This window comes from Nansenia antarctica (genome assembly GCF_963989245.1).
Source record: "Nansenia antarctica genome assembly, chromosome: 4".
Classification (NCBI taxonomy): domain Eukaryota; kingdom Metazoa; phylum Chordata; class Actinopteri; order Argentiniformes; family Microstomatidae; genus Nansenia; species Nansenia antarctica.
In genome coordinates, this window is record NC_137689.1 from 30596833 (window position 1) to 30618912 (window position 22080).

The 22080-nt window shown below is 41.9% G+C and overlaps 2 protein-coding genes across 2 annotated transcripts; both read left to right on the forward strand.

Moving 5' to 3' along the window:
- Nucleotides 1-3001: 3001 nt before the first annotated feature.
- foxr1 (forkhead box R1) lies at nt 3002-5472 on the forward strand (the record flags this gene model as incomplete). The annotated part of the gene is made up of 5 exons (XM_080529325.1): nt 3002-3122; nt 3253-3587; nt 3817-4073; nt 4960-5186; nt 5444-5472. The coding sequence occupies 5 exons, from the start codon at nt 3002-3004 to the stop codon at nt 5470-5472; spliced, it is 969 nt and encodes a 322-aa protein (XP_080385451.1).
- A 525-nt stretch (nt 5473-5997) lies between these two features.
- cenatac (centrosomal AT-AC splicing factor) lies at nt 5998-20234 on the forward strand (the record flags this gene model as incomplete). The annotated part of the gene is made up of 10 exons (XM_080529326.1): nt 5998-6280; nt 6405-6571; nt 7166-7264; nt 7366-7432; nt 7559-7621; nt 8163-8227; nt 8771-8885; nt 9019-9049; nt 11558-11650; nt 20098-20234. The coding sequence occupies exons 1-10, from the start codon at nt 6164-6166 to the stop codon at nt 20232-20234; spliced, it is 954 nt and encodes a 317-aa protein (XP_080385452.1). The 5' UTR covers nt 5998-6163.
- Nucleotides 20235-22080: the final 1846 nt, after the last annotated feature.

The following is a 22080-nucleotide window of genomic DNA, read 5'->3' on the forward strand; positions in this document are numbered from 1 at the left end:
AGGAATTCTTTTATCTAAATTGTCTCGTTAGAGCTTTATAGTTACACCATTCGTGTCATATACTTTAATTCAGTCTGTTGCATTGCGTCTCATCAAGGTCATTTAAATCCACGTCTCATCTGTTCTCTCCTGTCTCAATAAATCAATCTTGTCACTCAAATCTGTTGCGCTTTACCATTAACACAAATGCCGTATCCGTTCAACTTCTTATCGTCCTACAACTGTCTTTTTTACCGCTGACCTATATCTTTCATTATCCTGTTTCTCTACATAATACCACATTACTAGACCACTTATAAACACTTTCTTTAGATCACACTTCAACTTTCATACCATAACCACTTGCGTGTCAATACCTTATTCATTTAACCATCTTAATCAACATTCTACTTCATAGTTTCAAATCCTGTGCTATAACACAATACCATATTTCTGTACCATACAGATAAACACATGTCTGTACCTTACAGATAAAAACATAAATAAAAACCCACGGAATGCCCAATTCCGTTTAATCAATTCTTCTATGAATTAATCAATATCCAGTATCAGTATGTCACCTCCAGAGTGACACCTAGCAGCTCTGTCCTTTTATAACGCATAATTCTATGTGGATCAATGACCTTCATGTTCACACCAATACTCAACCTTTAATATTTAGTCAAATCTAGTCATTGGCCCCCCCATCATCAAATTCATCCCCTTTCCTTCATTCAAGGAAAAAAATTACAGGTTTTTCCCTCTAGAACAACAATTCAGGTTAAGCACACAACCACACTGTGTTTATCTGCCTTACCTGTCTCGCTGAATCTAGGATCCTGTTCGTTAAACGCCAATTGATAATATGTGAATGTTCGATGAAGGGTGGCAGGCCGAGGTGCAATTAATTAATAGATTTGCTCAAGTAGACAATTAAGATAGATTTATTCCATTACAGCGCTGGGTCAGCCTCTCAACACACGGCAAGCAACGGTGAGAGGCACACACCTAATGACACTTTGCAGCGGCCTTATATGCTAGATTTCCGCTGACACCGGAAACAGCTGTCCCTTGCCACTAAAGTTAGATGTGGCTTTCGCCACTTTCCAATACCATAACGGCCGGTCAACAGTTACCTGACTCTCAGTCAGCTGACCGTTCGTTCCCAAATATACTGATCTATTGACCCCAGTACCCATATAAGTCTTCATCCTGTGTCCATGCTGTTCTGCTCTGTTGCTGACCACTAGTAACCTATACTGGCCCCCACTAGCTGTGGTCTCTATATTTGGCTCAGGTCCAGTTGCAGACAGAGAGTTTGCAGCCTGTGTCAGCACTTTAGATATTACAACTTGCTGATAATCACCAATGATTAAACATTCAGGGTTTACCTAAGCACAATGATTAAAACACATCCTATCAGCATGTTTCCAGTCATTAAATCCCCTAATGGAGAAGGTTGCATCAGATGATTTGAATTTTCTACATGCGTAGCAAAACGCGGCGTCCTTTTTCATAGAATATTCAAGTCAGTCCCTGTTCCTATACCAGCTAGAGGCCAATGATCGTTTTTTTTGCACCAAACATCCGGACTGGATATTTGGTCAAAATAAGCTGTTTAGGCTGGTCCATCCCAAGGTCATCCGATGGCTCCACCACTGAACCAAGATGAACACTAGTCGTCGGGGGGCTAGCAAGGCTAGTAGCCCTAACATTTGTTGGGCTAGTAGCTAAACTCACCTCGCTAGTAGTCGCCGTCGGGGTGCTAGTGTAACCGGCTCGGTCTGTCTCGAGTCGACTACCTGCGTTGTGTTCTGTGCTGACCGATGACAGGACGCTGATGTGTACTTTAGGCACTTTTAATCTGTACAATGCACACAAAAATAATGTTGGAATGAAACATCAAAACATGTAGGTGTCTTCTCAGCACGAGTCAACCTAGCACAAAAGAAGCATTTCAGCTAACTGACACGGAGAACAGTGACGAGCGCTAGCTGACACAGTGATGAGCGCTAGCATACAGAAAAATGAACCACGAGGTTAGCTAAATTAAAGTCTCTAAAACGCTCAAAACACCAATGTTTTCGATACAACATGACATAATTTATGTGCACTCATCCTTAAATGCATGTACAACTTCTCATGTGCACTCAAATTAAAGTTATGATAGGTATGTTATAAGTTTACATTGCACTGCTGTAGACACGTACCTCTCTCCGTCTCATAGAAATTAGACTGAGAGAGAAACGCGGAAAATGCAACCTATAGCCACCACTGCCCCCTAGGGGCGCAATTACACACAAATCTCCCAATACCAACAAATTACAATGAACAATACCAGATTTTGGTTAAATAAAACTTACCTAACCACAAAATATAAAATGAAAGGTTACAAAAATATGACTCCTTCCTTAACCTGTTACACTAGTGTCAGGCCGCCCACATTCTCTAATGCTGGTGCTATGTCCATTGGGGTTTGGTGCAGCTGCCCTTTCGAGGATTTACCGGTAATCCACTTTCTTATATCCATCTTTATTCAAAAAGCTTTATCCATCAAAAAGCGCAGATCTTGCTCAACTGCTCAGTACTCACACAACTGAAATGGCGGGAGCAGCAGCGTGCGTAACGTGCAATATTTCAACTTCCTTTCAAATGATTGGTTGTCACTAGAACCCCGTCCAACAAAATGAAAAACACACTATTGTTTCTCAATTTTAATGTCTTCATTTAACATAAAATATGAATAATAATATTATTATTATTTTTTATTTTTTTATATATATCTGGCTGCCAGTTGGGGGGGCACCACAGCACGGCTGTGGGCGGGCCTGGCCCCCTGAGGCCCGCCCATAGTGACGGGCCTGCACCTAGCCTAATTATGGCTAATTCTTCACACCTGCTGCGGAGGCTGGACCCCATCACCTATATTTGGCGAGTTGATTTAGACTTGCGACCTGTCGTGGATAGCCCTTATCTGAATGGTGATTTATGCTGATCAAACACCTCTTTCGACCGAGCGAAAATGGCTCTAGAATTTAAAGCCAGAAACAGATTTCTTGACCTACATCTGTCAACCGGCCTCACTGACTGGGACATGGATGAAGAGATCAAGTTAACAACAACAACTGACCAATTTTACCAAGGTATGGTTAACATTCGAGTTTCAATGGATGTGATCTGCATCACCTCAATAGCCTATAACGCTACAGTCGGGGTTGTCGTTGAGATCATATGAGATGTTTTTCTGATACGTTCCATATCATCTATCGGCAGACGACAAACGGAATGATCAGTATCTTGTTCAGTGGCACTATGCACGAATCTCAAGACGAAAGGACGACTATCTTTGTCAAAGCCTTCAGAAAACTGGTGAGGTAATACAATGGAATTGGTTCATGCTAAATATTTTAATTGATATTTATAAATTAATATTTATCCCCCAAATATTGTCTCCCATTGCAGAATCTTTGATACAGCCAAATCTATGGTTGATGGTCAACCCCAACCTTGCATGCCCTATTAAGTATCCTAAAAAAACAGCAAAGGCATTGACTCGATCCAAAATACCAATGGAGCCCCTGCCCAAGCCCGCAGTCAACCCACTTCAAGTAAACTCCATCCAAAATGGGCTCTCTGTTTCACGTGAGAACACCGGTCGAGATGAGTCTCTGCATGCCTCCTCCTCCAGTGAATACATGGTATGGCTCCTCTCTCTGAGAAGAAGTTTACTGTACATCTGGGCCACTCAGCAGAACATGTCAACTGTAATTGGTGCTTTTAAATAGGCCGCTTCTCTCTGGTTTCAATGATGCCTACTGTTTCTAATGTATTATTTAGCTTACAGATGATTCTTCAGTCGATGTCCCTGTTTGTCGGAAATCCAAAACGGCCTACAAGGCGAGGACGCAGAAGGCTGGGGTCCGTAAACTCAGCCTGGCCCAGAGCAAGCGTCTCCAGCGAGCCCTGCAAGACAGCAACAACTTGAACGGTGCCTGGCCGCGGCCTCCTGTCAACTACTGTATCCTGATCGCCATGGCGCTGAGCAGCAGTCGGACCGGCAGCCTCAACGTGCAGCAGATCTATAACTTCACAAGGTCTAACTTACAAATCGATAATGTGTTTATTTGTTGTAGAAAAGAAGGGAAGCACTGCTGGCATACTAGTGTATCTTAGATTAGATTAGTAGATTCAAGGTGCTCTTTCTTAACGGGGTTAATTGAGGACCAAGGCACCCTCTCATAGAATGAACAATTGTTGTGGCATGTTCAAATGGAACAAACACGATAACAACGGTGTTTCGGCATGGCCTAAATATACATGTTTTATTTCTATAGCACTTGCCAAAAGCAAGCCTGGGGAAAACTCCCCAGTAGGAAAGACGATGAAGACCTTTATTTTTTTTTAAGTGGATCTTGTGGGATGGAATTGATCAAAGCTGCCATTTGGCCTGTAGCTTTTCCACCTGTTTGAACACGTATGGCGTTTACTACCCTTTACCCTTGACCTCCTTCTCCCCCACCGCCCTACCTGTACCCTCTGATCCTCATCCACTGTTCCCCTCACTGTCCCACCCTCGAAACTCAAAGGCTTCGGAGGCCGTGCTTTTTCACGAGCTGCACCCCACCTCTGGAACTCTCTCCCTCAGCCACTCAGAGACTCACCCTCACTCTCCACTTTTAAATCCCACCTCAAAACCTACCTGTTCTCCCACGCATACAACCTCCCCTACCCCTGACCATCTCCCCTAACCCTGCCACCCCCCTCCTCCCCCTGGACATTGCTGTGTTAATTGTTCCCTGTGCCTGTTCGTTAACTCTGTGTTCTATGTGCTCATGTTATCTGTTGCTTGTTGTTTCTGTGTTTTCCCCATATTGTCAGTGTCTTTGAGCCCCGGAAAAGTGCTATAAATACAATTAATTATTATTATTAGATCATGTCACTGAGTATGGTTTAATCTGACTTTGTCTGACTGCTTTCCAGAGAGCACTTCCCATTCTTCCAGACGGCCCCTGATGGCTGGAAAAACACCATCCGGCACAACCTGTGTTTCAGCAACAGCTTCCGGAAGACCCCCCAGCAGGTGTGCAGCGAGGGGAAGAGGAAGTCTTGCCTGTGGCACCTGACCCTGGACGGGCGGCGGAGGCTGAGAGACGAGATGCACACCCTGGTCAGGGACTCCTTGTTCAAGAGAAGCATGCATAGCCCCGGTGAGACAGCTCACACCTTCATCTGTCATTGTGTCGTACACCAGTGCAACAGAACGCTTCAGGCAGAGCAGCTCTTCAACGTCAGTCAACATCCACAATTCAGTTTAATAAGTAGAAATGTGATGTATCTGTGTTACTCATGGCAGTTTGAAATAAGAGGTCAGGTCACTATTAATTCACTGACTGCTATCATTTGATGAATTTGGTAACATGAACACCAATCGTCCCAGTGTGGATGCTCTTGTTTTCTTTGGCAGACATGATTCAAACATTGCTGGAGCTGTGACCTTCACCTTGAAGAGAGGTACATACACCAGGAGCTGGACCTATGGGGGCAGAGAGGGCCTCCATGTAAAGGGAATTGAAATAGAGAAGTGGATAAGAGCACTTTGCTTGTTTTCCTTTTTTCTCTTCAGTCTGAATATGATTTTCTTTCTTTCTTTTTTTCACTGTATTGTGTGTTATTTTCTTTGTCAGACTTTCTTATTTGAAGATGGTAATATTGAATTTATTTTGAAAAATAAAAATGCAATCTAAAAAAAACGTATCAAATGCTTCGACCACCGATACAGTGACTCATACTGGCCACACGAGGGCGACCATCACGTGCTGAATGGAACATTGACATCATTTTGTCAGGAGGCTTTTACTTTGAAAGTGACTAGAATCAAACATCCGCCTATGTTATCTCTGCTAGAATTTCGTAGTTTGCTGCAGCTGGCGGCAGCTCAGAAAACAAAAACAAATTAACACCTGCTTATAGCTTCTCAACGTTGTAGCTAGTTATATCCAATGTAATTGTTCGTTTCAATTTCAATTTTTATTTACGCTACCATTGATTTTTCTCGATCAGTTTATGACATGGTCGGGGAACGAGTAGCCAGCTATCCTAGCCTCATCACGTCCACCCATGCCTAACGTTGCCCTAGCCCAAAACTAAAGCAAGCCAGGCTAAGGGGGGCGTGCAGAGGGAGATCATGGGGGCATTTTCCTGTGCGATATGTGGGCAAACGTCGTTCTCAGGAAAGGGACACATATTCGGGAAAAGTCATCAGAGCAAACTCAAAGTGGTTCTTGTCAAATTCCTCGAGAAGGTAATGTGTACAAGAACTGGATTTGATTGACTTGTCCCAGGCGAGACCCAACATCGTCAGGTGGTCTCATCGTGTGAAAGGTCCTCTTCAACGTCGACCTGTGTCTGTGGGTTCATTTTCGTAGGTGAAAGAGGCTCGCCGAACCATCAAGAACCCGCAGGTGGAGAAGTTTGATTGTACTCAGGACGAGCGCAGGTTCTGGTGCTACTGCTGCCAGGAGGAGGTCCCGAGGAACGTGACGGACGGCAACATCACGGTGCTGTTCGGGGGCTTGTTAGAACACATGGCCGCGTAAGATCATATCTGTAACTATTTGTATAGCACTTTTCATGCAAACGTTGCAGCTCAAAGTGCATATAATCGTAATTTAATTATTTAGTCATTTAAAGGCAATATTAAAGATGGGTTTTTAGTCTTGACTTGAACATATTATGTGCTGAGGTTGCATCCCTAATGTAAACTGGCAGTGCATTCCACAATCTGGGTGCATAAAATGAGAATGCAGCCTCACCAAATCTCTTCTTTTGTACATGTGGTACACAGAGGAAACCAGAGTCAGAAGACCTGAGAGCTCTATTGGGCTGATATGCTAGAAAAATATATTTCAGATATTCTGGTGCTGTGCCAGTGAGAGCTTTAGAAACAAGCAGAAGGATCTTGAAATCTATTCTGAACTTAACAGGAAGCCGGTGTAGAGTCTCTAAAATAGGAGTTATATGAGCTCTTCTGTTTGTTTTGGTTAAAACTCTCGCTGCTGCATTTTGGAATAGTTTCATCTTTATATTTATTGAGAATGTCTTCTAACATGCACACATTTTTCCCCCTCCTGGCACTTGGCCAATGTTCATATATAATTCTCCTGATTTGTCTTGTGTGTATCATCAGTCCAGATCACAGGAAGAACACACATAAGTTCTGGTGGGAAAATAAAGCGGACCCCAAACTGAGGGACAAGTTCATCGTCACAGAAGAGGAGACTGAGAGGTAAGGACTACAGTATTGACACATTGTTTTGCCCCCCCTTTTAGCCGGAGTCTGTTTTGGTCAAATGTCAAGATCCTGACGTTTGTTGTTTTTAATTGGAGGTTTAAAACGGAGGTGACCAAAGCTTTGGATTCATACGAGGAGAAGGAAGATGAACTCATCAAGCAGGTACGAAGTGTTGAAGAACTGCCAACTCTTTAAGAGGCTTGATATGAAGATGATATCGTTTAGATTCGTAGTCATGACGTGTATGTTAACTCGGTGTGTGTGTGTGTGTTCTCTTCCTCCATCTAGCAAGCTGCTCGTATCCGCGCCCAGGAGCAGCATCGGCAGGAAGTCCTCCACTCCCTCATTGAGGTTTGTTTCCCCAGGATGCAACAACCGTATCCATATCATTGGGAACCTCCCTGCTGTCCTATTTATGTCATGAACAAGAATTAAGACCGCCTGTAGCCATAGCGATCGCCCTTATATGATCATTTATGAATGACGCAGCTCTGATGTAAACTCATTTCATCGTCACATTGAATTGACCTCTGGAGGACATGTTGATTTCACATGGTGTGAGCCAGGGGATCTAGATGTTTGTTGTTAAAAAGTGTGTATGGGGCGGCTGTGGCGCACAAGGTAGAGCCGGCGTCTAATGATCGCAAGGTCGGCAGATCGGCGGTTCGAACCCCGACTGGCCACATGTCAAAGTGTCCTTTGGCAAGACACTGAACCGCAAATCTCCCAGTGAGTGGGGCTGGCGCCTTGCATGGTAGCTTGTCGTCATGGGTGTGTGAATGTGTGTGTGAACGGGTGAATGAGAGTCCATTGTAAAGCGCTTTGGAATAAGGCGATATGTAAGTGCAGTCCATTTATGAACCGCTGTTGGCTTTTCCTGAATCGACCTCAGCCGGAGGCGGAGCTCGAGCTCTCCCACACACAGGGGCAGAGCGACTCAGGGGAGGAACCTTCCAGGTAAGACGCCGCCTTTCTCTCCTACAAAAGGCCGTCTGTGGTTTTTGGACTGCTGTTATGTAAAACCTTAAAGAATACACTTTTTTGTATGGGTTGTTATGGTCAATGTGTTATTACTGTAGTAATAACACAAAATTGCTTTATTTTTTATTGTGGCATTACCCAACATTTTAAAGATGTGTCTGTAGTGACATTAATATTTTTTAATTTTTTATTAATCCTTTATTTAACCAGGGTAGTCATATTGAGACAGTAGCCTCTTTTTCAAATGAGCCCTGGCCAAGAAAAGCAGCACTTAATTAAAAAGACACCACATACAGTATGAAAACATACAATATACAACATGAAATAACAACAAACAAGCAACAGAAACAGTGAGCAGATACAGGCTATAAAAGATAACCTAAGCACATTTGCATGTATGATTCAAAGTCTCTGTAACACACAGTTTAAAACCAGAGAGTGGGATGCTAAGTTTCAACTGTTTTTGAAGTCCATTCCAAGTTCATCATTCCAAATCTGGATGTTAACTTTGTGGTGAAGCTCTCACTTCAGGCCACAAGGATCCGACGAACAGGCAGGCCCGAGCTGGGTGGACAAAATGGTGGACAGGCAGTGGGCGGGGCCTAGTCCAGGCTTGACCTTCATTGGCTACCAGGTAGATGAATCATTGCACAGTCATGAAGGATTGCCTTCATTCTAAACAAAACAGTCAAGTTGGAAGTATTCCTCCAAAAGAAAAACGACGGCTTTAGTTTTAATCAAGAAATTGTTTTCCACTTGCTCAACAGGATTCCTCCAACAGTGGAAATGTTCACACAGGTAAAGTCAAGTCAAGTAAATCTATGTCCATAGGTTGTCTCACACAGGTAAAGTCATGTTAGGTTGTCTCACACAAGTAAAGTCATGTTAGGTTGTCTCACACAGGTAAAGTCATGTTAGGTTGTCTCACACAGGTAAAGTCATGTTAGGTTGTCTCACACAGGTAAAGTCATGTTAGGTCTTGCATGCATTGCGAATCATCTACAGACATTTTATGTAGCTCTATTCAATGCGGAAATGTCATTTTACTTTCTCTGTAATTACTTATTAATAAAGATTTGAAAAATTATGATAACCATCTTATTATCTTAGTTTAATGTCATTACAATGCATTATAGACCTTTTCTTTATAACAAGCATAACAAAAAATCGCTGTTATGCCGAGGTGCCTATGCGTGTGCCTATGCTTAACATAGAAAGTTCCACAGTCCAGCGCGCTCGGGTTTAGCAGTAGAGGACTGGTAGCCTACCTGATCTCTTCCATTAGACTACCAAAGCAGGACACCGGAGCACTCATATCTGCGCGTTTGTCACAGGGTTAGGGTTAGGGTTACCCAGGTCACCCTGTTCCTCTGCCCCGGCGTCAGTCCAATGGAATCGTCAAGCACAGCCTTCCCCATAGAAATACATCGGTGCGCGATTAACATTTCAGAGATGTACAATCATGTTTATTTAGGAATAAATTGTGGTGTTTGACAGCGGATGATGGTAGACATATTTAATGTAAAGTTATCTATCCACAGGCTGATATGTGCATGATAGGCGCGAATTCCCCCCCCCCCCCCCCCCTGGTGGTATATGACACTATAGTTGTATTGCGGCATACCAAAACAACTCGCAATCTAATCCGAGCAGTTGTTATTATGTAATATTATCGATGGATGTGCCATTTTTGATGGAGGGCAGTAAGCGGGAGACTCATCAAGGACTTGTAGTTAATTAATGCAGTGGACAGTGGCTGTTTCTCCAGCGTTCCTGTCACTTCGGATTTCGGAACATCATAAAATTAAATCTGTAAGTCATGCATTTTTCCATGTTTCCCATTGATGGTATATGACGCCGTAAATGTAACTTAAGTTCAGCCGCGAAGTTGTTGCACTGTTGTCCTAAATCAGTGCAGACTGGCAGGGTAGGAGCACAGGTTTCATACAGGTTAGAGCGCCGTTATTCTGTCATGGTCTGATAATGAAGCATTGTTATTTTTTATTTGATGACTTGTTTGATCGATTGATAGCGTAAAAGTGAAGTTGTGAATGAGTCGCGAGCGTCAATGCTTTTCTACGATACTACTGATGACGTATCAGTCTTGAAGGGTTGTCCCATTTCATAGGGGTAGATTTCAACCCTGACGGCTTGTGGCTCTGTTCGAAGGCCTTGGCTTGAAATCGAGTCACACTCGAAAATGAGCCATAGGGGTAGAAAAGGGAATCGGGATTGGGCCGTTAAGTCATGTTAGGCTGTCTCACACAAGTAAAGTCATGTTAGGTTGTCTCACACAGGTAAAGTCATGTTAGGTTGTCTCACACAGGTAAAGTCATGTTAGGTTGTCTCACACAGGTAAAGTCATGTTAGGTTGTCTCACACAGGTAAAGTCATGTCCATAGGTTGACTCACATTATTGTACATATGCATAAAAAAAAAAAAAAAAAAGTTTAACTTGTAATGTTTAACTTAATGTTAATGTTAATAATAATGTTATAATAATAATAATAATAATTAATATAATAATAATAATATAATAATAATAATAATAATATAATAATAATAATAATATAATAATGTTAATAATAATGTTAATAATAATTAATGTTAATGTTTAACTTGTTTAACTTAAAATGTTTAACTTTGTTGCCGTTAACAGGCAATTAGCATTTCATAACAGAATCATCTTGAGGTTGGGCTTCATTCCACATACATGTACATAGAAATGAAATGACATTGCACAGGGATGGAATACACAGCTAGTATCATGTATATGTATAGATATATATGTGTGGCGGTCTGGGAAAACCCTTTACATTTTGACATTTTCATTTTTTATATTTCCATAAATTAGAAGTTCTCAGCTATTCATAACTGGTTGAATGACTGAGATAGCTCTTTATTTTAAAAAGTTATGAGCATTTTAATGTATCATGTCAAAAAAAGTGAAAGGCTTCAAACCACAGGATCGACGTGACGTTGACGTTAACGGTACGTCAACGTGACGTTGTTTCGCTAGCAAACTACCCACCACAAAAACATAAAAATAAGTACTTTCTCTTTTGTTTTCTTAAAATGTTTATTCACCATAATGTAGTATGGAGTTCAAAGTACTAGAATACCACATAATATCAAAATCGCCGAAATAGGACATTTCCATCTATTTTTGCTCTTTGCCACAAACGAACGCCAGCGACATCCGACGGGTTTTCCCAGGCCACCACACATATATATACATACATACATGCATACATATACATATAAAAAAGGCACGGCTGTTCATCCTGCCTCTGTTGACGTCTGCAGGCGCCATCCCTCCCTGGCTCCAGGATGAACCCAAGCACTCCGGGACAGCAGAGCCGGAGATCGGACCGTCGCTCCAGGACTTCCTGAAACAGAGTAAGAACCTCAACTTCTGCATACTCACCGCTCCACGCCCTAGTCCTGAGTAGATGTTTGTTCTACTTCGTTATCCAGAGTGACTTGCCTGACATGCGTGTTGTAATCTCTCTACCACTAGGTCCTTTAGCTTCAATCTCCACCGTCACAAACCCAGGAGGTCACAACGTTAGGAAAGAGCCATGACAGCTTATCTTTTTTTTTCTTTTTTTTTCCGGGTAGTCCCACTCATATTTTTCGTTTTGTTGTGATAGAGATAGTAGAGATTTGACAGGAAGGATGGGTGAGAGAGAAGGATTTTTTTGGGAGAATTTTTTTTTTTTTTTTGGGGGGGGGGGGGGTCTACATCTCATCTCATCCAAGTCACATGATGCCCGAGCTAACATCTTCCTGTCTGCTAAACTCTGCTGCAGTTGAAATAAAACATCTTAAAAAGGTATTAAGATGGAAGTAGAAACATAAGAAGTAATAAAATAGAATAACATAGAAGTTATTTCTATGTTGCGATAACTTCTCAAAAGGATTTTACAGGGTTCGTTCAAACTATCGTATTCTTGAACTATATGTGCAATGGGAAAAAATCCAACAGTTTCTGAAAGCAGAGAAGTTGCACTCTCTAACCATTTAGGGTTATTACGGTAGTTCACCAAAAAAACTAATGCATTGACCTCAAAGCGTCATAGGAGCTGTAGAGTGATTTGAAGAGAAGCGGTATTTTAGCTGTGTTTTATACTTTAGTGAGTTTCTGTACATATATGTTTGTGATTGTGAAATGTCACGAAGACCATCTAGGGTAACCAATCCACCTAAAAGTTTAATCGAGGACAACGATGTAAGTGACAAAGGACTGATTTCTTCTTCTGAACCAGGGTATGGAGGTTAGTTCTAGCGAATTTACCTGATAGAACATCGACATGCTAGAAACACATAACTACACATAATTAGATGATCATACAGCCCCAAACACAAACACGTCCCAAAACAAAAGTATTTACTAAAGCCTTACCAGTAGCCTATGGCAAACGAGAATAGTGAATCCAATCCACAAATTATAAGTATTTAGTGATCGTTAAACTGTTGTTTATTATATTGAGTGGGTACTTTACAACTTCAAGTTTTGTGTTATGAAAAAAAACGAGTCGGTGAGTGGTTTAGTTCTACGCTGCGTTCGTAAATTCGCTCTGGAAATCTGACCAGCAGTCATGGAATGCCTCTTGTCCAATCAAATTACTTGGTCCCTTTATGACGTTGACTCCAGTGTGCCCTCCAGCGCTCTCAGAGCGAATTTACGAACGCAGCCCTAGACTGTCTCACGTCCCCCTTTACCTCGCTTCTACCATGCTGCTACGCTGCTTCTATAACATCAGGATCAGACACAGGGCGAGACTTTCAAAATAAACCTTTTTAATGGCTTCTGTGTGCTTTAGACTTGCGTAGAATCGATTTTATTTTTATTGAAAAATTCAGACCGGAAAATGTATTATTGTTGCCAGACCCACTGCGTGGGAATACGACGCGTGCGGATGAGAGACAACATACACAACAAAACTTGCACACTTATTGCTCGTGTGACATTGGTTAAGCTGCGCCCAAAACCCCGATATTGTGCCACGTGAAATGATAAGACAAGAGGCCACGATACGATAATCGCCGTAGGAGGCGATTCGACTGCAGGCATGTGAAGTTAGAATTTCTTCAAACTTGCAGTGGTAGCAACGGTGTGTGTGTGTTTTAGTAAATATAGCGTGTGTGTGTGTACCTGTACGTGTGTGTGTGTGGCCCTCCTGTGAGAGGTGTGTGTGTGTGTACCTGTGAGAGGTGCGTGTGTGTGCCATATCTCAGTATGTAGGCTATGCAGTAGGGATGCACGATATTATCGGCACCGATATTTATCGGCCCGATTATGGGAAATTAATGTTATTAAATATTTATCGGTTTTATAAAATGTTAGCCGATATAGAGCCGATAATATGAAGCCGGAAATATTTCTGCCACATGTTCGACAAAAGTTCGGAGAGGAGGGCAAAGGTCTACGAGTTACAACACAACGAATCTCATAAGTCACCTTAAGATTCACCATTGCAAGCACGCTGTATGGAAGGAATATCAAGCACTAGTAGCAGAAGGTAGCCTAGCCGCGAAAAAAAAAAGCTGCTGTGCCTATTGAACACGCATTTGAAAACTGCAGGAAGTTTACTCGAGACAGCTCAAAGGCTCAAGCAATCAATGAAAAAATAATGGAGTTTATGGCCCTCGACGACCAGCCTTTCTCTGTAGTAGAAGATAAAGGATTTCGCCAGCTAATTTCACATTTAGAGCCCCGGTATACACTCCCAAGCCGCCACTATTTTGCAGACGTGTGCCTGCCTGCTCTGTATGATACAGTCGCCACACACATCCATAGTCTGATCGATACTAGCGTAAGCCAGATAAGTTTTATCACAACCTACCTCATCCTCATGCACTAAAAGTAGCATAGCCCAGCCCTTTTCAGTTGCTTTATTAAGCATACTAGTGTAGCCTACTATGTGCCTTGTGTCATTCTGTTTATCTGCAGACTAAGCAGCCATTTGGCACTAGTTTCTGTAAAAGTTCTATAAAACTTTCGGTTCTATAAAAGTCTTTATTTTTGTATTGACTGATGCACTTTATTTATTTTTTGCTATTTTATTTATGCATTTTCAATTTACAGGGATAGACAAGATGCACTTTATTTTTGACACTTTTTTGATCTAATTACTCTTAGGTGAGCCTTTTTTGTTTTCATAAAAGGAGGCCAGATCTTGGCTAAAAAAAGCATTGTGCACTGTCTAACAGATTCTGTTTGTTAGAGGAAATAATAAATGAACATTTGAAGAGTCAGAAGTGTTCTCTTTGTTGTGATAACAATAGTGATGTAAGTTAGATTAGGTGAGATCACTATGGAATATTAAATCATCAATCTTTGCTCACTACATAGCCTTTCTTACCTTCAGGTGTGCATGAACTACAGGTTATCAACTGTGAAATTATATCTGTTCTCATATCGGTTATCGGCCAGGGGAAGCGGGTACACATCGGTATCGGTTGGAAAAAAATGCATATTGTGCATCCCTACTATGCAGTGTACGTAAGTGTGTGAGTTGATTCTGTTATTTATGCTATTATATCTAGTATTGTGTTGAGAAGCAATGGAAATGAATCAATAAATTGATAAAGTAGGCTAACTTACATTATCATGGAATGGAATGGACTTTATTTGTCATTGCTACAGTACAGGTACCAAACAACGAAATTTAGGAGGGGTGGCTCCCCTGGTGTTAGGAAAGGGAAAAAAAACACATTTTAGAAAAAGCATAAAATCACAAGAAGGTAAGGAGCTGGTTTACATCAATAAAGGCTATGTACACAATCCACTGTACTATACTGCACAGATTTGTTCTATATGCACCAGAACAGAACAGATCACCCAGCATTGCTAATGAAAATAATCAATGAATGTGAGTCTAATACCAATACTTGCTCAATAGGTCTTAAAATCTATTAAAAGTGGTCTTATAAAGGTCTTAAATGTAACTTGTTGAAACCTGCAGGAACGCGCATAATTACTTTGAGAACAGGTTGCTTACATTAATTATGTGGGTGTTAAGGTCAGGGCCATCGCTACTTACACGCGCATCATTGTTAGACCACTGTTAATGCTAGAGCTAACCATCTACGGGCAAAAAAAAGTGTCACCTTTTTGGACCATCACCAGTTTGCACCCCTGACTATACACTACAGGTGCAACTCAAAAATGTTTAATATTGTGCAAAAGTTCATTTATTGCAGTAATTCAACTTAAAGGGTTAAACTTAGATATTATATAGACCAGGGTTTCCGTTAACCGGTAATTACCGGTCTTTGTCCGGTAAAATTTGTTGAAGTCCGACAAATTGAAAACTCGTCGGACATAAATGACCGGTGAAAATAATTCCCTCTAAGCACAATTTGAATAACATTCGCTAAAGTTCACATTCTGATTCCTTCTATTTTAAAAAAGACGAATATATAGGCTATGTATTTCTTTTATTATGATATGATTTGACACCGGCATGATGATGACTCCTAATGTGTAGGCTGCCTATGCGAAACAGCGGTTGTTTCCGGTGTGCGCTATAACTCGTGCACAATCGAGTCGAGGCAGAGAGGAGGGTAGCGATGTTTCTCTCTGTGATAGTGTGATTATGCAAGCCTTTTCTGAAAGGGATGAGAACCCGATTGTTTCAGCTTCTCCCAGGGAGAAAGTGGTAGAGTTACCATCCTCCCCGAGTCCTACCATACCATCCGCTGACAGCCTATCTCTGCCTGTAACCGGCGAGCGATTGCGTGTCGCTCAAGTAGCTGATCAGTCATTAAACAAATGTTTTTTACATGCAGCTAGTGAGGAATCTGAAATAGGGGGCAACGTAGTTTATTTCCTTAACGATGGGATATTAATGCGTAAATGGTCTCCTCCTAATGCAAATGGTTGTGAGTGGAATACTGTAAAACAAGTGGTTGTGCCTGTGGGTTATAGACAACAGGTGTTATCTGTAGCACATGAGAGCCAGTGGTCAGGACATTTAGGTATAACTAAAACTTATCAGCTGATATTGAAACATTTCTTTTGGCCCGGACTGAAGGCGGATGTTGCCAAGCACTGCCGCTGTTGCCATACTTGTCAGATGGCGGGTAAGCCTAATCAATCCATTCCACCCGCACCATTGCATCCCATTCCTGCTATAGGGGAGCCATTTGAACGTGTAATAATTGATTGTGTTGGACCTTTGCCTAGGACTAAAAGTGGAAGTCAGTATTTGCTCACTATTATGTGCGCTGCTACTCGTTTTCCTGAAGCTGTTCCGTTGCGTAACATATCAGCCAGCTCAGTGGTGAAAGCTTTAACAACGTTTTTTTCCACATTCGGTCTTCCTCTTGTTATACAATCTGACCAGGGCACTAACTTTCAGTCTAAGTTTTTCAAGCAAGCCCTAAGAACGTTAGGGGTACGATGTCACGCCAGAAGCCTACATGCTTGCACTGTTCAATAAAATGTTATACATCTAGACATTGTGGTATTTCTTTATATACGTATCCCAGCCTGCCTATTGTTTCTCAATAAACAGTTATGTTCTCCTCATTGTCATACTCCCGAGTCCGATTAAGTATGATTTGACAGGCAGCTAAACGAAATGCCTTCCCAACCAGCGAGACCTGGTTATAGAAATGACGTTGTTTTATTGATAAAAAAAGGGTAAAACTGGAAAGAGAAAATAGAAAACTCACATTAATCCCAAACAATTTAACAAACTTCAGTTAACGTAATGTGGAGTCCGTTCATTGATCGATGCAGTCTGTTCAGTTCCCAGTGAGGCGCCCGTTCAGCGCTGGACATAATGGCATAGCGCGCATGCGAATCATGTTATATTATTATATATTATATAGCTTGCATCTAATCGTATCGGATGAGAAATAGACATTAAATGGCATATATAGGCCGCTACACAACAGTAATCACCGCGACAAACAGCTATATTAGATTTGGAAGATTTTTATTTTTTTATTATATTTTAATATGATGACCGGAATATATCACGTTTGTCCGGTAAATCGAAATCTTCCCGGACACGATGTCCGGCGGCAATTTTTTCTAACGGAAACCCTGATATAGACTCATTACATGCAAAGCGAGATATTTAAAGCCTTTATTTGTTATACCTTTGATGATTATGGCTTACAGTTTATGAAAACCCCAAATTAAATATCTCAGAAAATTAGAATATTACATGAAATCAATAAGAAAAGGATTTTAAATAAAGAAATGTCAGCCCTCTGAAAAGTATAATCATGCATATGTACTCAGTACTTGGTTTGGGCCCCTTTTGCATGAATTACTGCCTCAATGCAGCGTGGCATGGATGCTATCAGCCTGTGGCACTGCTGAGGTGTTATGGAAGACCAGGATGCTTCAATAGCAGCCTTCAGCTCTTCTGCATTGTTCGGCCTCATGTCTCATCTTTCTCTTGGCAATGCCCCAAAGGTTCTCTATGGGGTTCAGGTCAGGCGAGTTTGCTGGCCAATCAAGCACAGGAATCCCATGGTCATTTAACCAGGTTTTGGTACTTTTGGCAGTGTGGGCAGGTGCCAAGTCCTGCTGGAAAATGAAGTCAGCATCTCCATAAAGCTTGTCTACTGAAGGAAGCATGAAGTGCTCTAAAATGTCCTGGTAGACGGCTGCGTTGACTGTGGACTAGGGGTGGGACGATTAGAAAATTGAATATCACGATTATCGTGGGCAAAATAATCGCGATCCACGATATTATCGCGAGAATTATTATTTTAATTTTTCCCGAATGCCAATAAAACACACTAATCACTTCAACTTAGATGTTGTTGTATTTTTATGACATTTTAAGTCAGTAATTCAGATTCTAGTGGCACATATCTCTGGCCATAATCCGGGTCCTTAAGAAAGAGCAATCGAGCGCTGATTGACCTAACTCCTTTTCCGCCAATCAGCACCTTTCATTAACGTACCCAAGGAAGTTTAAAGAACGCACTCCCAGTGTTGCCAACTTCCAGAGCCCCTTGGTGACTTAATTAGTCAAAAGCGACCAGCGACAAATCTAACTTCCTTTTCTGGTCATTTGGGGAATTACTGTAAAGCATCTAACATATCCCGTATTCCACGGTTCACGTTACAACCGAGCTCAGGAGAGACGAGTAGGGATACAGTCTATGGCGAGCAAGGGTTGCCGTCTCCTCTCTCCCTCAACACTCACTCCCGCGGCCAGTCTGATAGCAGCCGCGGGGAGCGTACCGTTGTTCCCCGGGTCCTCGCGGGGGGTTCGGGCAAAGTTCGGGAAATAACGGACGGTTGTCATGTGTTTATACAGCATGGATGTTACGTGCCTAATGCCTTTGATGCGCACACTTGCTACTTGCCGCTTTCATAATTGTATTTAGCCTATATAGCACAAGTCATGCATTGCATGTAACCTCAAGTGCTGAACAGTGTAAACCACAATATATTTGCTAAAGCTTAGGGGCGACCGTGCCTTTTGCAGCCATAGACTGTCACTGCCTGGTAATAACAAGGTAGGCAAATGACAGTATCCCGTCCAAAGTTTTTCACCAGCCATGGTGAGAAGGCTAGCATACGTTACCTAGTGACTGACAGACAAGGCTGACTTGACAGTAACGTTACCCATGCAGGCTGAACAATAGCGCGAGACAAGTTCTGTGAGGATATTCGCGCGGCTCAAGTGAGGAAACGCAATTATATTACAGTAACAGTCGCTAACTTGACTGCAAAAGTAATGTAGCCTAGGCTGAAAAATAGCGCCAGACATTTGTTAAACACAGTTTATTCATAACATACGATTATGACGATTATTTAAATAATTAAAATTCTCCACGATTAAGTTATCGCGGGTGTTTTTATCGCGATAAACGATAATCGTCCCATCCCTACTGTGGACTTAATAAAGCACAGTGGACCAACACCAGCAGATGACATGGCTCCCCAAATCAACACAGACTGTGGAAACTTCACACTGGACTTCAAGTGTCTTGGGTTGTGTGCCTCTCCATTCTTCCTCCAGACTCTGGGACCTTGGTTTCCAAATGAGGCAAAATTTGCTCTCATCAGAGAAGAGAACTTGGGACCACTGAGCAACAGACCAGTTATTTTTTTCTTTAGCCCAGGTCAGACGCTTCTGACGTTGTTTGTTGTTCAGGAGCGGCTTTACAAGAGGAATTCTACATTTGAAGCCCATGTCCAGGATCCGTCTGTGTGTGGTGGCTCTTGAAGCACTAACTCCAGCCTCAGTCCACTCCTTGTGAAGCTCCCCCACACATTTGAATGGTCTTTTCCTGACAATCCTCTCCAGGCTGCGGTCATCCCTGTTTGTGCACCTTTTTCTTCCACACTTTTTCCTTCCACTTAACTTTCTATTAATGTGCTTTGATACAGCACTTTGCGAACATCCAACTTCTTTCGCAATTACCTTTTGAGGTGTCTGATGGTTTTCTGTACAACTGTCAGGTCAGCAGCCTTCCCCATGATTGTGAATTCTACTGAACCAGACTGAGAGACCATTTAAAGGCTCAGGAACCCTTTGCAGGTGTTTTGGATTAATTGGCTGATTAGAGTGACACTTGAGCCTACAATATTGAACCTTTTCACAATATTCTAATTTTCTGAGATATTTAATTTGGGGTTAATCATCCACATTATAACAAATAAAGGCTTGAAATATTTCACTTTGCAAGTAATGAGTTTATATAATATTTAGGTTTAACCCTTGAAGTTGAATTACTGAAATAAATGAACTTTTGCATGATATATATATTTTTTGAGTTGCACCTGTATACACTGCTGCTACTAAACTCTGTAGTGCTTCTATATGTACGTAATGACAAAGCTGAAACGTTCTGTCTTACAGAAGAGCAAGAGAAGCTGAAGAAGCTCCCCCCAAACCGCGTGGGGGCCAACTTCGACCACAGCTCCCAGACTGACGCCAACTGGCTGCCCTCTTTTGGCCGAGTGTGGAACAGCGGCCGCCGGTGGCAGTCCAGGTGAGAGAGCTCCAGTGTTTGAGATTCTTGTTGTCGCCTCAAAAAAAGGTTTGGAAACAGAATAATATTGGGCCACTACCCACACGGTTAGCTGTGTTGCTCATTCCACAAATGCATGATCCTTACAAGTTGTACATCGTTGTAAAGGTGACCAATCAGGCTAAAATACAATACCAATTGGTATTATTAAAGGGGAGGAATAATCGACCGAAATAAAGTTTCCAAACGTTTTTGGTTGTGTATATATGTGGTGTGTGTGTATATATGTGTATGTATATACGGGTGCTGGTCATATAATTAGAATGTCATCAAAAAGTTGATTTATTTCAGTAATTCCATTAAAAAAGTGAAACTTGTATAATGTATACATTCATTCCACACAGACTGATATATTTCAAGTGTTTATTGCTTTTAATTTTGATGATTATTACTGACAACTAATGAAAACCCCAAATTCAGTATCTCAGAAAATTAGAATATTACTTAAGACCAATACAAAACAAGTTTTTTTTTTTAAATGTTGGCCAACTGAAAAGTATGAACATGGAAAGTATAAGCATGTACAGCACTCAATACTTAGTTGGGGCTCCTTATGCCTGAATTACTGCAGCAATGTGGCGTGGCATGGAGTCCATCAGTCTGTGGCACTGCTCAGGTGTTATGAGAGCCCAGGTTGCTCTGATAGTGGCCTTCAGCTCTTCTGCATTGTTGGGTCTGGCGCATCGCATCTTCCTCTTCACAATACCCCATAGATTTTCTATGGGGCTAAGGTCAGGCGAGTTTGCTGGCCAATTAAGAACAGGGATACCATGGTCCTTAAACCAGGTACTGGTATCTTTGGCACTGTGTGCAGGTGCCAAGTCCTGTTGGAAAATGAAATCTGCATCTCCATAAAGTTGGTCAGCAGCAGGAAGCATGAAGTGCTCTAAAACTTCCTGGTAGATGGCTGCGTTGACCCTGGACCTCAGAAAACACAGTGGACCAACACCAGCAGATGACATGGCACCCCAAACCATCACTGATGGTGGAAACTTTACACTGGACTTCAAGCAACGTGGATTCTGTGCCTCTCCTCTCTTCCTCCAGACTCTGGGACCTTGATTTCCAAAGGAAATGCAAAATGTACTTTCATCAGAGAACATAACTTTGGACCACTCAGCAGCAGTCCAGTCCTTTTTGTCTTTAGCCCAGGCGAGACGCTTCTGACACTGTCTCTTGTTCAAGAGTGGCTTGACACAAGGAATGCGACAGCTGAAACCCATGTCTTGCATACGTCTGTGTGTGGTGGTTCTTGAAGCACTGACTCCAGCTGCAGTCCACTCTTTGTGAATCTCCCCCACATTTTTGGAATCGGCTTTGTTTCACAATCCTCTCCAGGGTGCGGTTATCCCTATTGCTTGTACACTGTTTTCTACCACATCTTTTCCTTCCCTTCGCCTCTCTATTAATTTGCTTGGACACAGAGCTCTGTGAACAGCCAGCCTCTTTAGCAATGACCTTTTGTGTCTTGCCCTCCTTGTGCAAGGTGTCAATGGTCGTCTTTTGGACAACTGTCAGGTCAGCAGTCTTCCCCATGATTGTGTAGCCTACAGAACTGGACTGAGGGACCATTTAAAGGCGTTTGCAGGTGTTTTTAGTTAATTAGCTGATTAGAGTGTGGCACCAGGGGTCTTCAATATTGAACCTTTTCACAATATTCTAATTTTCTGAGATACTAAATTTGGGGTTTTCATTAGTTGTCAGTAATAATCATCAAAATTAAAAGCAATAAACACTTGAAATATATCAGTCTGTGTGGAATGAATGTATACATTATACAAGTTTCACTTTTTGAATGGAATTACTGAAAT